The 21,746-nt window shown below is 43.8% G+C and overlaps 1 protein-coding gene across 1 annotated transcript; it reads left to right on the plus strand.

The window, feature by feature from the left end:
• The first annotated feature begins 1,629 nt into the window (after nt 1-1,629).
• Nucleotides 1,630-16,437, plus strand: LOC120064250 (ETS translocation variant 5-like). Its single transcript, XM_039014686.1, has 13 exons — nt 1,630-1,700; nt 3,609-3,741; nt 4,248-4,341; nt 4,518-4,565; nt 5,493-5,543; nt 7,937-8,060; nt 8,227-8,526; nt 10,418-10,722; nt 12,552-12,614; nt 13,078-13,146; nt 13,968-14,137; nt 14,346-14,447; nt 14,644-16,437. Exons 2-13 carry the CDS (start codon nt 3,694-3,696, stop codon nt 14,860-14,862), a joined length of 1,593 nt encoding a protein of 530 aa, XP_038870614.1. The 5' UTR covers nt 1,630-1,700; nt 3,609-3,693; the 3' UTR covers nt 14,863-16,437.
• Nucleotides 16,438-21,746: the final 5,309 nt, after the last annotated feature.

Genomic DNA, 21,746 nt, shown 5'->3' on the forward strand with positions numbered 1-21,746 from the left:
CAGGTGTTTGGAAATTGCTCCCAAGGATGAACCAGACTTGTGGAGGTCTACAATTCTTTTTCTGAAGTCTTGGCTGATTTCTTTTGATTTTCCCATGATATCAAGCAGAGGCAGGTACACCTCAAATTGACTCAAATGATGTCAATAAGCCTATCAGAAGCTTCTAAAACCATGACATCCTTTTCTGGAGTTTTCCAAGCTATTTAAAGGCACAGTCAACTTAATGTATGTAAACTTCTGACCCACTGGAATTGTGAAACAGTGAATTATAAGTGAAATAATCTGTCTGTAAACAATTGTTAGAAAAATTACTTGTGTCATGCACAAAGTAGATTTCCTAGCCGACTTGCCAAAACTATAGTTTGGTAACAAGAAATTTGTGGAGTGGTTGAAAAATTAGTTTTAAAATGACTCCAATCTAAGTGTATGTAAATTTCCAACTTCAACTGTAGTTGTTCCTTTTGTCCAGGTGGGAAAGGGCAGTGTGGAGTGCAATAGAGATTGCATCATCTGTGGATCTGTTGGGGTGGAATGCAATTTGGAGTTGGTCTAGAGTTTCTGGGATAATGGTGTCGATGTGAGCCATGACCAGCCTTTCAAAGCACTTAATGGCTACAGACGTGATTGCTACGGGTCGGTAGTCATTTAGGCAGGTTACATTAGTATTCTTGGGCACAGGGTCTATGGTGGTCTGCTTGAAACATGTTGGTATTACAGACTCAGTTCTTGATTAACAGGAAATAAACAGGAAATTAACTGAATTGCTGTAACCCAATTGAAGAATAATTAATATGTAATTCCAACGTGAAAAGTCAACTTGGTACAAAATGAAAAATAGGTTGCATAGATATTAGTTTGCCTTTATTTTCTTTATTATGTTTAACCAAAGGGGCAACGTAAGTTGAGTGTTGAAAGAAATAGGTTGCAACTTGAAATATAGGTTTACCAATATTCAAATATAACACATGGCATTGAATCATATGGTTTAAACTAATTTACTTATAGTCAGTTAACACCTTTTTAAAAAGTTGATACTATGGGTATGATCTGTCTAGAATTTATATTTGTCTTATTTAAGGAACAGTTAGAGCAGGAAAGCAGCTGTGCATAAACTGTGCCACGTTCACCGTCCGGGTCAGTTGAATATTCCCAGGATTAAACTATCCATTTGTTTGGATCCGTTTTCAAAATGACTAGCCTATCTGTCTTTGATAAAAACATACAAACAGTGAAACTGTAACCATAGGTTTGTAGATTTCCACTGTCTGTTATTAGCCTACCAGGTTATTACACAGCTGGCCCTTTAAACATCTCACAGCGGTGACGAAAAGTGAATGAAAGTGAATGAAACACAGCCATTCATTAAAAACAAATAATAGGACCGATCCACCTTTAGCCATCCACGTTTCCATTGGTCCTCTAGCACTTTAAATATAATTAATACATTTCTAATGCTCATTGGTTACTCGCAAAAATGACAATGCCGACGAGCCAATGAGCGTGTGCCTCTGTGTACCACTCGAGCCCCAGGGAAAACCAAGCCATCGTTATCTAAAAGCTCAGTCAAGTTGTGTGAGTTGGATGGAACGCGTCAATTGATCATTGAATAGAGACGTTTCTGTCTTTTTTTTTTTTTTTGTGTGTGTGGATTTTTCTATTTCGTTCTTGCCATACTGTAACTGAACTGAAACGCGCACAGGGTGAGTAGTCTGAAATCTGAATTGTAATTTTGCCTGGATATCCATCTGTGGCGATGGAATATCAATAAGTTTACGAGCGCCTGCAACAGCAAATTTAGATCTCTGCCATGGGCGAAAACGGATCGCCATCTTTCTCCAAGAAAACATTTACTTTGGCAACCATTTTCTCTCGCTTTGTATTAATTGTGCTGTGTAGTATTGCTCGTTCTGTATCTGAGTGCATATTTATTTGATCTCCGAGTCGGTCGACTGTTTTCTGATTTTATGAATGGAGAGGTCAGGTTATTTTCTTCGCAGTGTTTCACACGGATCGAGTTTCACTTAATGAAAAAAAAAAAAAAATTTTTTAAAAAAGGTCGTGAAGGGGGGGGGTTGTCGGTCGGTCGGATGGATGTTATTCATCAACCCCTTCAATTGCTTTGAACTAGCTACTATTTAGTGGATCATTTTGCATTAACTATTGGGGAAATAAATTACGTTAGCGTTTTCAAATACTTAATCAGTTTTTCTCAATAGGAGGCTTGATTTTCATCAGCAGTCTGCAATATAGGCTATTTTCTTTTTTGTTTGCCTACAACTTTCCACTTGCTGCTTTTATAGGACAACTACCGATTTTTACTCCAGATAATATGATTTAACAAAGATTTTTGGTATCCATTACTGAGAATTTTCAGAAATTCTAAAGCACCATGCAACTAGACACGGACATTTTTTGAATATACATATTTGACCGAATCCATAACGAAGCCTGTATGGCCAAGTTAAGGTTGGTCAAATTCTCTGTTTCACAAAACAGTACCTATCCTGTAACTCCCAGTAATTGGATACCAACAATCTTTGGTTAGATCTCATTATCTGGAGTAAAAATCTGTAGTTACGTTTAGGCTACACCAAGTTACATGATCAAATGTGGGAACTTTAATTACATTTGGGAGGGGGGAATACAAAACGGATCACCTGCTACTTTGGATTTGTGGCCATTGACAACGCCACTGTTTTCAAAACTTGATTTAAAATATGCGTAATGTTGTACCCTATGATTTGTCCACTGTTGTACTACCATTTTATGCATCAGTAAATGCATATTTTCAATGTATCTACTGTCGCTTTAATGGCCAGTTATCGCTTTATTAGTCATCCATTTAATATAATAAACGGGTGAAAGTATAGTGACTCGTGTCAAGCTCAAGGAGGTTTGGAGTGGGAGGGCTATCCACGTGGAATGTAAGGTTATGAATTTACTATTTGTTTTATTCCCAGCCCATTCTCTGCCACTTTCTGTCGGGTTTTACGTGCAAGTGCACTTAACTTCCCTATGCCCAGGGGATATGGAAGCTGTGCTAGGGTTTTATATTTAAAGGTCACTATGAAACAAGTAGTTTGCCTCAGTATGGAGAGGTATATTGTAACACGACGATTCTATTGGATTTATTTATAGACTGGCTTTTCTGTTGTCTAATATTCTTCAGTAATTCGTTAATGAGTAAACTAAAAATAAAATAACACTCGTGCTCTATACAATACGGTGGCATCAAATGCCTCAGTGTAGGGTTAAAGACCCATCCTTGAAGGTTTCCCCCTGCTCAGTCATAGTTGGTTATGATTGCAGTCTCCTAATTGCCTGAACAGATGGCTGGCTTTGCTTTATGTAAGAGTTACATACGTCACACAACTACAGAGTGTATTTAAGTTGTGCATGCAGGACATGCTCTAAACCAGCATGTTCAGAAGAGCTGTTGTTGCAATAGGAAACGGCGTCGGGCAACAAGAGCAAGAGGTGCGGGTTATATGGGTTCTGATAGGACTCTAGTGAAGTGTCTGTCTATTTTTGTGAAAGAAACTGGATGATGGAGTACTCTCGCAGAGTTGAACTACTAACATATGGTTTCTATTTGTTTTTGTCCACAGTTGAACAGCTAGTACATAAAGTGACTTTTGCGATATCGATTTAAGCGAAGACCCTTTTCTGGGAACCTTTGAAGACCTGGATAACATGGATGGATTCTACGACCAGCAAGTCCCATTTATGGTCCTACCCAATGTAAGCACGCCCCTCATATCTTCATAGAAATATAATTACTAGAACCGTTGAATGGGAATGCCCATTCTAATTATTCGATTTGTATGGTTCTCGGATGTCGATTTAAGGCAGCCCCCCCCCACCTCTCTGATTCAGAGGGGTTGGGTTAAATGAGGAAGACACATTTCAGTTGAATACTTTGTTGGACCACTGACTAGGTACCCCCCTTTCCCTTTATCAATCAGGAGCATGGTCGTCATCATTGGCTCTGTTCCAATATCCAAACTTCCATACTGCTTGCAATACAGAATCAGAATCTATTGGCCATGTATTCTAAAATGGTTTGCTAGTGTGGCTATTCAAACAGAGCAATAGATTGAGGCTTGTCAACATTTCAACTAGAAGTGGAGGTGATGTAATATTCTCAAGACAATTGAGTCACACCAGAGGCATATTTACATGTATACACAGCTGAGTCACACTAAACAGCTCTAACTAATAAGTTGGTCATGTTTTCATCATTGCAGCAAAAATCGCATGTGGAGGAACCATACAGCAGACCAATCATAGACAGCAGGAAAAGGAAGTTTGTAGACACAGTACTCGCCCAGGACACGGAAGGTAATTGGACAACTACGTCTTCATTACCCTTTGACATCAGCATGAGCCACCTGACACAACCATACTTTTTATACCTATCATATGTAATGTGGATTGTTAAAGTGCTCTCTACTTACCAATCTGACATTTGAACAGAGGTCTGTAGGCTCAGTTTTTCAAATATTTTTCTGTTTCAGACCTCTTCCAAGACCTCAGTCAGTTGCAGGAGATCTGGATTGCAGAAGGTGAGTTATCTAGTAATTATAAAATGGGTGGTTCAAGCCCTGAATGCTGATTGGCTGACAGCCGTGGTATCAGACAATATACCACGGGTATGAGACAACATTTATTTTTCCTGCTCTAATTGGTAACCAGTTTATAATGAGAATAAGGCACCTCGGCATATTGGCCATATAACACACCCCCCTCGTGCCTTATTGCTTAAGTATACCACAGAGTTGATACTGAATGCTTCGCCTTTTCTGCTGAATTTATTTTGATGTATTCTGTTGCTAACAGCACAACCCGGCAGTGCTTGCCCTCTGGTAGACATTGGTTATGTTAATTCAATCTCATCCATATCTGACGACTTTGGAAAAGTAATACAATTCCTCTTGAAGTAGCTGTCGTCAATACAGGCAGAAAAATAAGGATATTCTTTGGAAAGAGGGTGACCAAATGGAGAAAAATGTTTTGGGTGATTGAATTGTGTTCACAGATGGTTTTTGAGATGCATTGAGCAGGTGGGCAGATTAACCTAAAATGAGAATTTGAAATATTCATATTTTTTTTTTTCCTGTGCATTAAACTAGAGCGAAGTCCCATAAATAAGCAACTATGCTGACCCAAGAGTCCTTGAATTTAAATACAACATTTCTTTCAATGTTCACTTTTTTATTTATTGTCGCACTCTAAATTAAATGACAAATCTTGACAGTCATTTTCTACCCTTGAACCACTGCAAGAGTGGTATTACTCATCCATTGTCTTGAGATTTTAACAAAGTTCCTAAGTATTTCCCAATGTTTTACATTTTTTCCGTGGATTGAACAAAATAGCTTTGGTTCCTTTTAAATAAAGACATCAAGATGAGATTTACAGTTTGTTGTTCACCCAGTGGAGGCCCAGTTAGTATCCATTTGTTTAACGCTTTCTCTCTTCTCCCTCCACAGCCCAGGTGCCTGATGATGAACAGTTTGTCCCAGATTTTCAGTCGGATAGCTGTGAGTACCTGAGATGTATTATTTATACCAGGCTGGGATGTAGAGGTGTCAAGTTCCCCGACGCACACAATGTAGCAAGATCTGATCTTGGGACTGCTGCTGTGCTTGTCTGAAAGGCCTTCAGGATTAAACAGAGCTGCACTGAAAGAGCCATTTGCCCATAGAAATGTTATTAACTCAGTTCATTCTTTGTCTTTACTCTGCTCCATTGACTGGGTTCAGAATGTTTAAGATAACAAACCCTGACGATCACTCTCTCTCATTCTCCTGGTCACTCTCTCTCATTCTCCTGGTCACTCTCTCTCATTCTCCTGGTCACTCTCTCTCATTCTCCTGGTCACTCTCTCTCATTCTCCTGGTCACTCTCTCTCATTCTCCTGGTCACTCTCTCTCATTCTCCTGGTCTCTCTCTCTCATTCTCCTGGTCTCTCTCTCTCATTCTCCTGGTCTCTCTCTCTCATTCTCCTGGTCTCTCTCTCTCATTCTCCTGGTCTCTCTCTCTCATTCTCCTGGTCTCTCTCTCTCTCTCATTCTCCTGGTCTCTCTCTCTCTCTCATTCTCCTGGTCTCTCTCTCTCTCTCATTCTCCTGGTCTCTCTCTCTCTCGCTGCTCTATCCAACCATCCTTAGAGGGCTTTCATCCTGCCAGGGCTTGACACCATTCTTCTTACACTAAAACATCCTGCTTTACTCTGGGGAGACTTTCCCCTCCTCCCATTTTGGGTTTAATCAGGCGATTGGCGTGGGGCATCACATGAGCCAAGCTCATAATCTGATTTCACACTTTCATGCACTCAAATCCAGCCTCTGGAGTGGGATGGATTCCAGCGGGTGGGGGTATCCAATAGTCCCAGTCCACACAGCCCTTCTCCCTCCCCCTCTCTGACTGTACAGCTTCACCTCCCCCCCATTTGTCAGCAGTGCACATAGTCTTTTATATGGCAGCCAAGGGAAATATTTGAGTTATGTTCAGTGGAGCGTTTTATGATTCCCCCCTCTCCCCTTTTACAGTTTGTTTTTGTCTGATGTGGCATCAGAGACAGGGTGTGGTTGCTGGCATCTGTCTTTGTTGCTGTTTTGGCCCCCGATCTGCATGGTAGCCCAGCATACTGTAAATGACTGCCGAGGTGCTGCAATGTATTATTAAGGTTGCTGCTGTCATGCGTGTTTAGACAGTGAGGCCCATGCTGGGGTGTGTAGTAGGGCTTGCTATAGTCTGCTCACAGTGAGGTCTCTGTGCAGTATAGTTCTTGACCTAGCCGTTTGGGTGCATGTGTAAGTGTGCAGGATAGTGTGTTTAGCAGCGACCCCATAGCCAAACGGGCCAGGCTGTCTATTCACCTGCCCTGCGTGGCCCCTGCCCTGCCTTCAGTCATCTGGCTGTCACATGGCAGCCAATGTGCTCCACACACACTCCTCCTGTACTGAACCTTGCCCTCCAATCATCTCGACCCCTGTCTAGGAGAGTTGGGAGGAAAGACTGTTTATTAGCTGTGCCTTCATTTCTTATTCTTCATCCATTTTCTCTCGCTTTCATGTGTTCCATCTGAGGCAGTACTGCATGTTGTCCTGCTCTGAGCTTTTATAGCATGCATGAGCAGGGAGCTCTGCTCACATGCCTATTGGTTCCCTGTCACCCCTCCCTTCCCTGGTCCATCAGTTAGCGTGATGTATCCAGCTCATGTTACGCCTCTCGCCCCCATATGCGGTTTCACTGGCCCATTATGTGGTGCGGGAAATGGGAGCCGACTGGAGATCTAATGGTTAGAGAGGAGAATTATTGAATTACGGCCACACTGATTCATGGGTAATGACCAGGGCTCCCCCTATTCCATATAGTGCTAACCTTTTGGCCAGAGCCCTATGGGTGCCATTTGGGAGGGAACCTGTGTCCGTAATGGACATTTGACGGGTGAGGACGGTGATGATGGTATGATACTTTCTATTGCGCTGCCAGCCGTGGTTAGGATGCGGGCGTGGTTAGGATGCGGGCGTGGTTAGGGTGCGGGCGTGGTTAGGATGCGGGCGTGGTTAGGATGCGGGCGTGGTTAGGGTGCGGGCGTGGTTAGGGTGCGGGCGTGGTTAGGGTGCGGGCGTGGTTAGGGTGCGGCCGTGGTTAGGGTGCGGCCGTGGTTAGGGTGCGGCCGTGGTTAGGGTGCGGCCGTGGTTAGGGTGCGGCCGTGGTTAGGGTGCGGCCGTGGTTAGGGTGCGGCCGTGGTTAGGGTGCGGCCGTGGTTAAGTGGCTCACAGTGCTGATTGATATTCTTGTTTTCCCCCAATTTCCATTCATTGACAAATGGAGGATATTGAATAACCCCTGACTCTTGTTTTCTAGGTTGATTTTAAGTAGCGCTAACAGTGTTTCTAATGTGTTGCCCCTCTCTCTCTTCTCAGTAATGTTTCATGGCCCCCCACCATCCAAGATTAAACGGGAACTGAGTCCTTCCAAAGAGATTTGTCCTTGTAACCAGGAAAGGAGTCCCATGCCGTATGGAGAGAAGTGCCTTTACAGCGACAGGTATGGACCGTTATATATATATATATATATATATATATATATATATATATATATATATATATATATACACACTTTGTTACCTTTCACCACACCAACAAAAGAGCCAAGTATTCTGACCATGCTGACACAAGCCTTCTGTCTGACCGGCCTCTGTCTCCCTCCACAGTGCCTATGAGAGGAGACCCAGTGGGGCCTATAAGCCATTGACCCCTCCCTCTACACCCGTGTCACCATGCAGCTCTACCAACACCCCAAGGACACACCCAGTCAGCCAGCAGACTCCTCCCCCTCATCAAATACACAATCGGAACCAGGTGCAAGGGCCACACCCCCTGCAGCCTGACCACCAAGCAGTTGGTCCAGCCCACAACCAGCAGAGGCCACTCCCCCTCCAGAGCCCACCCTACGCTGTGCCCTGCCCCCCCTCACTCCTCAGTCAGGATGGTAACTACAGCCCTGAGCACAGGTGATTGGTCCTATCCTGCCATGCTGCACTGCAACACCTTTCACCCAGTCACATCAGTCAGACTCCGAGTTGGGGTCACTGTAGTCTCGCAATGCCATCCTTTCAAGACTTGAAGATTCTGTTGAAGGCCAAAACGTCATTCTTTTAAACTTGTCTAATAAAACTGGGTATTTTTATGGTGAGCGATGTCCAATGACGTCTACACATTTTTAGGTTGCTCCTCTACTCATGTTGGTTAAGCACCTTCTACTTATTTCCAAGTCTTGAAGGTGAGAGTTTGATGCTTACTGGTATAGGCTCTCTCATGATAAACTCCTAAACCAGTAAGCCAAACCTCAGGCTCTCTCATGATAAACTCCTAAACCAGTAAGCCAAACCTCAGGCTCTCTCATGATAAACTCCTAAACCAGTAAGCCAAACCTCAGGCTCTCTCATGATAAACTCCTAAACCAGTAAGCCAAACCTCAGGCTCTCTCATGATAAACTCCTAAACCAGTAAGCCAAACCTCAGGCTCTCTCATGATAAACTCCTAAACCAGTAAGCCAAACCTCAGGCTCTCTCATGATAAACTCCTAAACCAGTAAGCCAAACCTCAGGCTCTCTCATGATAAACTCCTAAACCAGTAAGCCAAACTTCAGGCTTTCTCATGATAAACTCCTAAACCAGTAAGCCAAACCTCAGGCTCTCTCATGATAAACTCCTAAACCAGTAAGCCAAACCTCAGGCTCTCTCATGATAAACTCCTAAACCAGTAAGCCAAACCTCAGGCTCTCTCATGATAAACTCCTAAACCAGTAAGCCAAACCTCAGGCTCTCTCATGATAAACTCCTAAACCAGTAAGCCAAACCTCAGGCTCTCTCATGATAAACTCCTAAACCAGTAAGCCAAACCTCAGGCTCTCTCATGATAAACTCCTAAACCAGTAAGCCAAACCTCAGGCTCTCTCATGATAAACTCCTAAACCAGTAAGCCAAACCTCAGGCTCTCTCATGATAAACTCCTAAGGGTTACTGGTATAGGAGTTTATGCAAATATGGAGATTAACATCCAACATTGCTGAACAGGTGAATGACTCCATCCAGGTGTTTACTAACATCCTAACTAATGAGCCTGTCTGTATAGATAACTCCTGATCCTAGGTTGACCTCTCTAAATGTAAACATCCATCTCAATAAGACAGGCGTTCACGTTTCCATTGCACTCTGAGACACACCGTGCAATTTAACACATTAAGACCAGTGGAGAGGATCAGGCTTTGTGACTAATGCTGCCTTTAGGAGGTGGAGGGGTGGGGAAGGTCCCCTATATTGAGGAGTGAAAGGTGCTGGCAGCGTTGGAACCCCCGTGGGAACAGCCCACCGCTCCGTCACCCCCACCTGTGACAGGACTCCTGGTGGGATGTGTTGGAACGCAGGGCATGTCATCACCAGCCAGTAATATGGAATCTTTGTGTAGCCAGAAGCCGTTGGCCTTGTCTCTATCTTACTGTCACTGGAGGATCTTTTATACCTGCTAGCTATTGACACCTGCCCCCAACATCTCATTTACAGCTTGTATTCGCAGGCTTGATTGCACTGAGTACATTTGGCTCCTGAGTGGCGTGTTTGTTGCGTTTTGGTCTAAAGCTGGACGCTCAGTAGTTCCTCAATGGTTGAAGACTCTAACTCAGATTTACTGTAAATGTATGCCTCTTATATTTAAACAGTTATCAAGTTTCCATTCTCTTTAAATCTGAAATGTTTTTAAGCTACAGTTTTCATAGCCATCAGTAGTATAAGAGTCTAATGAACTTAAAATTAATCTCTCTGTTCAGACATTTGTTTATAGCCACAGTTTTCATTAATAATAACCTTCTACCCACCCTCTCCCATGTCTTCCTCCACCCCAGGTTCCAGAGGCAAATGTCGGAGCCATGTCTACCCTTTCCTCCCTCTGAGAGCCGGACTCACCCTCAGTTCCTGGCCCAACCGCAGGCCCCCAGCCACAGTGCCCTACCCAGGGACGGGAGGCCCCCCTACCACCGCCAGATGTCTGAGCCCCTGGTCCCTGGTCCCGTGCCTCAACACGGCTTCAAGCAGGAGCTGCTGGACCCTCGCTACACAGAGCAGGGTGTCCCCTCCATGGGCCCCCCTCAGGCTGCCTTCCACCCCATGGCCATCAAGCAGGAGCCCCAGGACTTCTGCTTTGACTCTGGTGAGTGGCTGGCTACCTTCAGGCTCCTCTGGATCGGTCGGCTACACTACACAGACTACAGCATTACAGCTGACCCACAGGGTTGTAATAGGGTTTGAGGGGTGTGAGTCTTGACATTGGTTCCAAATTTTTACCCTTAAGTGTGCACTCCTTAATGCATTGGATTGGTTTAAACATGAGTTTTAAAGTGAACAAGTGCACCCTTAGGACAAAAGGAAAGTGAAACAGGAAACAGCCTTGGGGCTCTCTGATGCAGGTTGCTGTCCTATGAGAGTTAGTCCCCTCCAGACAGGCTGCATTGGAGCAGACTGGTTATATGGTGGGGAAAGTGTCCGTCCCTGTTGATTTTGCTCGCTGGCACGCGGTTGTTAGTTTTAGCGCAGCAAATCCCAGAAACCATTAACAAACACAACCGTGTAGACCCTTGCCTTACACCGCACTGGGTCAGCAGTCGTAACGCACACACAGACATGACCGTGTCACTTCCAAATACGTCAACCACTCTGCTCTGACAGTCAGGCCAGTAAAAATGGGTCTCTTAGCCTGACTTGAGCCTCGGCAGGACAGAAGGGATAAGCAAATGGGTCAGTCATCCCCAAGCCCAGGCACAGGGAAACCTACTTCACAAGTTTAGGGCTACCTAGAATAGATTTGGGCCACTACGCTGTGTTTACAGAGGGCGCTAGAATGCAAGTATGAACACTACATGGATGCTCATCAACATGGATGCTCACTTCAGATTTACACTGAAATGAATGCAATGGACTTATGCCGATTTACTTATTGCCGCATGTCCTTGTCCCAATAGAAACGTTGTGTACCTAATAAGTAAGCCCACGAGAAGTAGAATTCTGTTTTACTTTTCATTTCGATGCCCACGCACCCCAGCTGTTGTCCCTATTCTGCCACCAACACCCACCTTTCCTTCCCTCCTCTGCCCAGGCCAGCTTTGCACTGTCCCTCTCTCATTCTCCCTCTAAGCTTTATGATTGGGGGGCCAGTGATGTAATGCCAAATCCTCTTAGCTTCTTACAACCTATAAATAAATACATACGTCAGCATAAAGGTCCACTGGCCCAGCCTCTGGCTGTCTCTCTGGATGGATGTATAAGAGCATAGCCAGTAGCCACCATAGTCACATCACACTTTTGGCTCTCCTGGTTGGGACTGCTCACCACAACGGATGTGTCTGAAATTGCACCCTGTTCCCAATACAGTGTACTACTTTTGGTTTCGGGGCAGAATGTGTGCACTATATACTGAATAGGGTGCCATCTAATGCAATTGGATAGAGGTTCCATGATTCTTTAACAAGCCCAAACTTGAGAATACCAGTGTAAATGCTTTGTAGATATGGCCCTAAAGTGTGATAAAGATCTGATCCTTAGGAGAGGACAGGAAACAGAGGGGTGGAGTGGGACCCTGGGGGCTTTTCCAACTCAGCAGATCGGGGGGTGGGGCTTGACCCCATGGGGGACAGCCAAGCATAACTTGATTTGTCATGATTTGATGTGGGATGGCTAGTGGACATCTACAGCCCAGCTGATTGGTTGCTAAGTCGAAGTCAGTTGTATAATAGAGGAAGTGCTGCAGCAGCAGGTTGATAAGAGGTGAAGAATGTATCGTGTTCATCCTCATGTCACCAACCACGGGAATGGGTTGTTGCACCACACATAGAACAGAGACGGAACGTATCCCAGCCACATGCAGTAAATGGATACTGCTTGTATGTACAATCTCCGTTTACTAGCGTGCAAGCAGAGCAGTGTTCTAAATATACTCATGTCAGAGGTCGATGTTGATATGTTGTCTCGTCCTCCCTCTGTTAGAAGTGCCTATCTGTCAGTCTACATTTGGAAGAGCCGGGACCTTCTACCAAAACAACCATGAAAGTAAGTATCCATTTCCGTCTTAGCAGTGGCATGTTTCAAGTTGAATTCCTCTGTAATAAATACATAGGAAATCCTACTCAAAGCTCTCGCAATAAAAATGTTACGAGGGCTTACTGGTAGCTGTTGCCTCTCTAGTTGTGACTTATTGAGCGGTTATAAAGTGCTGCATGGTTGGGGAATGGGACATGCCGCAAGGTAGAAGTCAACATTAGCATGACGTCTCTTGAGATGTTGCATCTATCAATGAGGCCTGTTTAGGTTTTCACTGTTTCAACACCGCTCAGCAGCACTGCTGTCTGCATAATGTTAGCACAACATCATTTTCCACTCTTGTGAAGCTGCCTGGCTATATTGCTTTGTGAGCAGTTTAGTCTCCCTGGATATAGTAGTTGGCCTCCACAGCAAAATGTAGGCTGTATTGCCATGCCCTCCCCTGGCTAGCTAATCTCTCTCTCTATCACAGGTTTCTCCTTTGACAGAGAGCCTCACCTGTACTATGATGATACCTGCGTGGTTCCTGACAGACTTGAAGGTAAGAAAATACTTTACATTAGGAACAGGCGTGTCCCGTCCTTGGACCGGGCGAGAGCTATTTGAGCAGCATGGGGTTCATCCTGTCCTTGTGGGGGGGGTGGTCCTTTACAAGCATCACAGAGGACTCTGTCTCTTCTCAGCTGCTGGGAGCATTTGAAAGGACAGGATTATTAGTATGCCTGTTGCATCACTGACTAGAGAGAGGAGAACTGTAGAAAGTCTCCATTGAGCAGGAGAGATGGCAGGCGGGTGCAAAATGAGTAGCCTGCTCCACTTCACAGTCCACAGCTTATAGGAATGTCTCACCACACTGTAACTAGCTGTCGGGTGGACTAGCAATTTTAACTCGCTAGTTATAATTGAGACCCCCACTCGGCCCATTTCTCCCCTTGAGGCCCCCATGGTTAGCCAGATAATTAACATTTTGCACTAAAACCCAAGTTAGACATTGATAGTCAAAACTATCTTAATATCCTTTTTGTGCTAGTTGGCTCTACCTGCACTAAAACTTTTCCTTCATAGCTTGTTCTCCTTTTATAATACGGGGCCAATTTTATTATCAGCTCTTTTATTTCCATGACTGGTCAAATTATTTTCTCACGGCTCTCTTGTCCATCTGCAGCAGACATATGGTGAGGAATATGTTCGGACCATGAAATGGCAATAAAGTCACATTATTGAATCGTAATACATATTGTATCGGCACCTAAGTATTGTGGTAATTGAGGTCCCTGTAAAAATTCCCATGCTAGATTGGCCAGGCTGCCCCAGAGTACAGTGCTCACTACCCCCCCCCCCCCCCCCCCCCCCCAACCACAGGGAAGGTCAAGCAGGAGCCCTCTGTGTACCGTGATGGCCCGCCCTACCAGCGGCGTGGCTCTCTGCAGCTCTGGCAGTTTCTGGTCACCCTATTGGATGACCCGGCCAACGGTCACTTCATTGCCTGGACAGGCCGGGGCATGGAGTTCAAACTCATTGAGCCAGAAGAGGTCAGTTGTAAATGTTTAAATAATTTTTTTGTTGATGACATTCTCTTACAAATGACTTTTTAGAGGTCAGTTCCTTACCCTGGTCCTAGTAGTAGTTCAGGCCATTAAAAGTCAGTGTACTCATTCAATCCCTCTTCTTCTCTTCTTTTTTTAAGACGTTCAATCAGGCATTGTGACTGATTTTGTGTTTTCTGTCTTGTCTCTTCAGGTGGCTCGCCGCTGGGGCATCCAGAAAAACAGGCCAGCCATGAACTATGACAAGCTGAGTCGTTCTCTGCGCTACTACTATGAGAAGGGAATCATGCAGAAGGTAAAGGCAGGTTTACCCTTTCTATCCTTCCCCATTTCTCCTCAGCAACAGCCTGATGCTTCCTTGGCTCATTTGAATACAACCTTGGAGGGTCATGCAGCCATAGAAATCCATATGATATAATGTTAGAACTATTGTGTTCTATTTGATTCTGTGGGTCTAACTAACTTGCTCTTCTCCAATTGGTCCTTTCCAGGTTGCTGGTGAGAGGTACGTGTACAAGTTTGTGTGCGACCCTGAGGCCCTGTTCTCCATGGCCTTCCCTGACAACCAGAGGCCCAACCTGAAGGCCGACCCAGACAGCCTTCCCTGCGTTGGGGTGGATGATGACACCCTGCCCCTCGCCCACTACAAGACCACCCCTTACTTGGTGGACTCTGGGGAGCAGTGTGTAGGTCTACCCTACGGGTACTGACTGCCCCCCCCCCCCCCCGCTGCTCCTCAACCCAACCCAGAGATCAAGCTCCAACTGCTGAGGCTGAGCAAGAAACTGGATCAAACCTGAACCCGAAACCTCCCTCTCTCCGCTAAATTACTCCTCCAATCCTGCCCACTTACGGATTAACTTAACTCTCCCCCTAAAATGACTGAGGAGAAACCTGCACCAACCACGTTCCTTGGCATCATCTATAGTACCAAGAGAGAGGGCACCGTGGAAGTAAGGGTGTTATGGACTACAGTGGCTCCGCCAACTCTCAACTCAAGGTGAACTGGCGTCATTGCTATGGAGACGAAGAGGACGTGATGGGCCAGGGGCCGTGTTATTATGGCAGCATGCCGGAGGACTGACCGATAGATCTCTGTGTAGACTGCAAGAATTGTAGCAGTTCTGATTTCGGACAACCTGCTATTTCTAAAATAATTATATTAAAAGTTAATTCTGACAAAAGTATCTATAAATAAAGCACTATTCTGTAGTTGCCTTTTTGGTCCCCAATAATTATGTATTTTTCTGCCACATATTAACAATAAGATCTGTGTAAGTAAGGGCTTTGATTTGCAAAAATAAATAGTAACATTTGAATATTTCTAAACAAACCCACAGACCTGTTGGTTTCTGTAGACTTGGTATAGAAACGTATGCTGGCTATTCTACAATTGGTTACACTCCTTTACAAAACCCATGTGGCTCTGGTCAAAAGTAGTGCACTGAATAGGGTGTCATTTAGGATGCAGACTCTGTCTGGTGGTCCATTCTCATTTATACTGACACTCCACAACATTTTATTTTTTTCATAAACTACTTATATTTCCTAAAGGTTGTAACTAATCAGCGCTCCACCTAAAACAATAAATCCCCTGCAGGAATCTTTCATTTTCCAAAGGGGACAACTGTGTCAATATTTTTCCCATAGATTTTGAATTTTTACATACCTTGGGTTATAGCTTTTTTTCATTTTTTTGGGTGCTTGATGTTTCCTCGGCAGTGAGTACTAGATTCTTAAATGCACCAGGATGGCATCTTTCAGGACATTGCATGCGAAGGTGTGGAATTATACACCTTTCCCTGGAGTCCTCTTTCTACCAATTGCAGGTTGTCAACGAGAGACCTCTGCTTCTCTTTGCATGACAGTGTATTCAAACAAACTGTCCACTAACATATGGCTATACTCTGGACAAAGAAGACAAATTGTGAAAGTTCTCTGCATTTTGTTTGTTTCTTAAATGGGGGGGGGGGGGAAGACAAACTTATATAAATATATATTTTTGCTAAGTCTGCATCTGATTTGATTGTATAGTTCTGCCTATAACACATGTATCCCTGTGACGTGATTATTACTGCAGATAGTTTTCTTTTTAGAGGCTGTAATTGGTGAGTGAAATGGTAGGATGAAGAGCGAGAAAATAGTATTAGGTATAAAGAAGTAGTGTGGCTTGGGTTCCATTCAGTGTGGTGCAGCGGTCTAAGGCACTGCATCTCAGTGCAAGGAGTGTCACTACAGTCCCTGGTTCGAATCCAGGCTGTATCACATCTGGCCGTGATTGGGAGTCCCATAGGGCGGCGCACATTGGCCCAGCGTCGTCCGGGTTTGCCCTGGGTAGGCTGTCATTGTAAATAAGAATTTGTTCTTTACTGTCTTGCCTAGTTAAATTTAAGGAGGGAAAAAATTCCCTATATGGTGAACTATGGGCCCTGGTCAAAAGTAGTGCACTATATATAAGGTGCCAATTCAGACAGTTAAGAGATGTGAGTATCCACCTCTAGTCTCTACCCTGACCTGACCAAGGGTTGTCTGAACTTGTATAGGCTTCACCTTCTCTCCCTCTTCACAATGTGTACCTTTACACTGCAAAGTTTATAATGATCTGTACTGGGTACAATAAACTCTTCTTTCTGCTTCACTTCCTGTGGTCTGGTCTGTTTCGTCGTTCCCTGTTCCCGCTCCGCCTCATCCTCACACAGACTGCGTTACCAAATGGCACCCTATTCCCTATAGTGCACTACTTATCTAGGGCCCTGGTCAAAAACAGTGCACTATATAGGGTGCCATTTGGGTCTAAGCTGATGTTCTGCACTGAAGTGCTTGGCTTTGCTAATTACTGAGTCACATGCTTTTTTTTTTTCTTCTCCCGTTTTGGTATTTCCTTTGTTAAATATTACCGTCTACTCTCCTATTGCAAATGGTTTAGCAACACTGACAAAATAATATGGCAGGACTCCCTGGAAATCAGTGGCAATTGTTACATAATGTACAGATGAATCATTGATCACCGTGCTCTCATGAATTGCACTTTTTCTACCTGTACATGTCCTTGTTTATGCTTGAATTGTGTTTTTATTTATGCACAGTGGTGCAACCAAAATTCCCCCACAGAGACAAAGACTACTTGCAGTAAAATGAATGAAAGCAGTGAGTTTGTTTGGCTCTTTTTTTTTTTTTAGGCTGGCATGACATGTCCAAAGGATTCTTGAAAGTTGGATTATTCTTCAAGCAGGCTAGTTTTAACTTTGCGTAGGAGTGGAATATTCCCTGAGCCGGTACAAGGACAAAAATTTGCTGAGCCTGTACAAGAACAAACATTCCCTGAGCCTGTACAAGAACAAACATTCCCTGAGCCTGTACAAGGACAAACATTCCCTGAGCCTGTACAAGGACAAACATTCCCTGAGCCTGTACAAGGACAAACATTCCCTGAGCCTGTACAAGAACAAACATTCCCTGAGCCTGTACAAGGACAAACATTCCCTGAGCCTGTACAAGAACAAACATTCCCTGAGCCTGTACAAGAACAAACATTAGCTGCTGTTCAGCTGAATGCATTTTCATGAGTTGGTTTACAATACAGTAGTCTAGAAAATACCATCTTTTTAAATACAGTACTGGCATAATCATGGCATATTTTTATAAAATGACGCAGTAAACAAGTCAACCTGCCAATACGTAACAAGAATGCAATCTGTGTATTAAATATTTCTATGAATTAAAGATTCATGCTTTCCTCAGTTGAGTGTAAAAACTAACTAGGATTACATGGAGCTGTTAAGGATAAAGGAGTGATTTACAGATAGTGATTCTGTTACTAATACTACCTTTTCAAAAGAGACCAACCACAAACTACAGCTGGTCTACTTCAGTAAGGAATACTTCAGAAGGGAGATTCAGTTTTAAACATGATCTACATATCCTTTTGAAGTGTTAATCTATTGATACGCTCCCTCCACCACCACTGTGCATTCAATGGTGCGGTTGGTGGAATCTTATCCATTTGCCTGTATGTTCACTAGCTACTGACTGTTGATGGAGGCCCTCTGAACCTGTCCAGCTCTTTATTCTTCAGTATTCCAGCGCTCTCTAAAAGCTCAAAGTGATGGAGGGCCAGAGATGGGTAGGCCCTCCATCACTTGTCTGGCTCGCTGCTCTCTTTCTCTCACACATTATTTCTTCATCTCTCTCTCTCGCTGAATCTCCATCGATTGGCAGAGAAAAGAGAGAAGAGTGCTTATCAGTGCTGTTAAAGGCCCCAGTGGGACCCTGACATCAACTGCATCTGGACAGCTAGTAGGGTTGGCTGGAGAGCCCATTGTGTCAGCATCGCAAATGGCACCCTATTCCCTATATAGTGCACTGCTTTCGACCAGGGCCCATAGGGTGCCATTTGGGTCGCTGACTGTGAGTCTGCCTACGCTGAAGGTATGGAGCATCACTCAGTCATAACTGATGTTTATTTAATCAACTCTGCTACACTCTCGGTTCTCACCCTTGTGTTTCAAAATCTAGACACAGATGTTAGGCTATGTATGTCAAGACGTTGAGTTTCAATTATATATTTTCACCTCAGTCTTGAAGGAGAGTACCAACGACCTATATAACATACACTACATACCGTTACACTAGCCTACAACTTTCTTCATAAGTCTATAGTTAAGGATAAAATGGCAGTTACGAATACATTTATTCTTAAGAAGGTTTTGGGATGCACAAAAGGAGACTAGTTCAGCTTACAATTCCATCACTAAAACAATTCCCCAGTTTGAGGTCAAACAATAAGAGATAGAAAAAAAAAATAGTTTTCATGTAAAATGCATGAAATGTATGTCTCAGATGTACGGGTCTGCAAAATATACTCTGAGATCCTGGACAACAGCACTCTGTGAACTACATTGGAAGAACAGTTGCACTTTTGTATGTAAAATAGATGAGTGAGGGGTAGTTTTTTAACTTTCTTGGAAAACCTGCTTGAGAAGGCAGTTGACTATAATCACTGCAGTGGTAGGCCAGGCCTACTCAAAAAATAAGACCACAAATTCAATGGTGAATAAATACAATCTAGTTTATTTTCAGAAATTGATTACCAAAGTCTTATCAATGTACGTACCTTCCTTCCCTGTAAATCTCTCTTTCTAATAATGCAAGTCTTCCCTCCCCCTCACACACCGTCCCCTCACTCTCCCTCTCTCCCAATTAGGATTTAGCACTGATCCCTATTTGACGGGCTTGATCCACATACTGAGGATGCACTGATCAGATTGAGTCTGATCAGATGTCACATCACTGTGGAAACATCCACTCTTAGAAAGCACTTAACCTTCAGCCCCACCCTCTTCAATCCTCCCTGGAAATCTTAGTGCAGGCCAGATAGCAGACCTGGGTTCAAATAGTATTTGAAATCATTTCAAATACTTTATCTGTGCTCGATTGAGCTTGCCTGGCTTAATACACTAACCAAATATCCCCAAAACTCGAAACCCAGCCCATCTGGCACTACAGGCCAGCTAGAGCAAATGCTCAAATTATTTGAAATATTTAATATACTATTTGAACCCAGGTTTGCCAAATAGAACTGGCCCACTAATCACAATCAGCAGAGTCAGAGTCAAATATCACCCCCGGTTTCTCACACCTCTATACAGTCATATTATGTGGTGAAAAGACGGTCGGAAAAACGCTCAGAGAGCAATTTATGACAGTGTGCACAAACTAAATGGACGGTCCATCAACATACATTTGACCACACAGACAGCTAATGACTACATCCAAAGTGACTTATTGATCCTCTCTCTGAAAAACAAGATGTGGGACAGGCAGCTAATGCATATAGAGGTTTTAGTTACAGGGCCAGGACTCACTACAGTTTGCTGCTTTCAATGCAGTAGGAGCGGTAAGAGACACACCCTAATCTGACTCAGAGTGGTTCCTGGTTTTAGAAGAGGAATGTTTTATAGTAACATTTTAACAATGTAACTTAATTGGGGAGGACGGGCTCGTGGTAATGGCTGGAGAGGAATAGGGGAATGGTATCAGATACATCAAACTCATGGTTTGATGCCATTCCATTGACTCCGTTCCATAAAGTATTATGAGCCGTCTTCCCCTCAGCAGCCTCCACTGGTAATGAGGCTGCTGAGGGAAGGCTGCTGGGGAGGGACGGGTCATAATAATGGCTGGAACAACATGTATTTGATACCATTCCACGTGTTCCACTCCAGCCATTACCACGAACCCGTCCTCCCCAATTAAGGAGCCACCAAGCTCCTGTGGATGTCACAACACAAAGTGTTTTCTTGGGTTATCTGCAGATTTTTTGTATTATTTCATGAAATAAAACGAATGATGAAATGTGGTCTATTAGCTGGATTTAAATACGAGTGAGTAGAATACAGCAACATACGTAGGTAGAGAGAGTGAGATGTTGATCTTCACATGAACCCCTGATTAGACCCAATCCTGATCTCTCTCAAGGAGCTGTCACACTGCCCTTAATCCGGTATTGCACAACATACTTTACCTAGTGGACACATAGACACACACCAGACTCTTCAACCTCAGGAGGCTGAAGAAATTCAGCCTGTCTCTGAGGGCCCTCATAGTGGTCTACAGGAACACCATCAAGAGCATACTGTTGGACTCCATTCCAGCCTGGTATGGCCACTCCACCGCCGCTGACTGCAAGGCTGCTGAATAGCCGCCACTAGGCAGTTACCTGCTCCCCCTCCTGTAAATATGAAATACCTGTCGGTCAAACAACCTTACCTGGCTTTACTAGTGCTTTCAGTTCCAGATCTAGTTCTTATACCGTTTCCATCCATATTTTTGCTGATTAAAGTAAAAGCTGTACATCAAGGTTCCCCAAATGGCAGCATGCCACCCCCCCAAAAATAAGTTTTCTTAGCAAAAAATATATATATATCAAAAACATTTTTTAAATAAATACAGTTGAAGTCGGAAGTTCACATACACTTAGGTTGGAGTCATTCAAACTCGTTTTTCAAACTATAGTTTTGGAAATTCGGTTAGGACATCTACTTTGTGCATGACACAAGTCATTTTTCCAACAATTGTTTAAAGACAGATTATTTCACTTATAATTCACTGTATCACAATTCCAGTGTGTCAGAAGTTTACATACACTAAGTTGACTGTGCCTGTAAACAGCTTGAAAATTCCAGAAAATTATGTCATGGCTTTAGAAGCTTCTGATAGCCTAATTGACATAATTTGAGTCAATTGGAGGTGTACCTGTGGATGTATTTCAAGGCCTACCTTCAAACTCAATGCCTCTTTGCTTGACATCATGGGAAAATCAAAAGAAAAAAATTGTAGACCTCCACAAGTCTGGTTCATCCTTGGGAGCAATTTCCAAACGCCTGAAGGTACCACATTCATCTGTACAAACAATAATACGCACGTATAAACACCATGGGACTACGCAGCCGTCATACAGCTCATGAACGAGATGCGTTCCGTCTCCTAGAGATGAACGTACTTTGGTGCGAAAAGTGCTAATCAATCCCAGAACAACGGCAAGGGACCTTGTGAAGATCCTGGAGGAAACAGGTACAAAAGTATCTATATCCAC

This window comes from Salvelinus namaycush, chromosome 19, assembly GCF_016432855.1.
Source record: "Salvelinus namaycush isolate Seneca chromosome 19, SaNama_1.0, whole genome shotgun sequence".
NCBI classification, from domain to species: domain Eukaryota; kingdom Metazoa; phylum Chordata; class Actinopteri; order Salmoniformes; family Salmonidae; genus Salvelinus; species Salvelinus namaycush.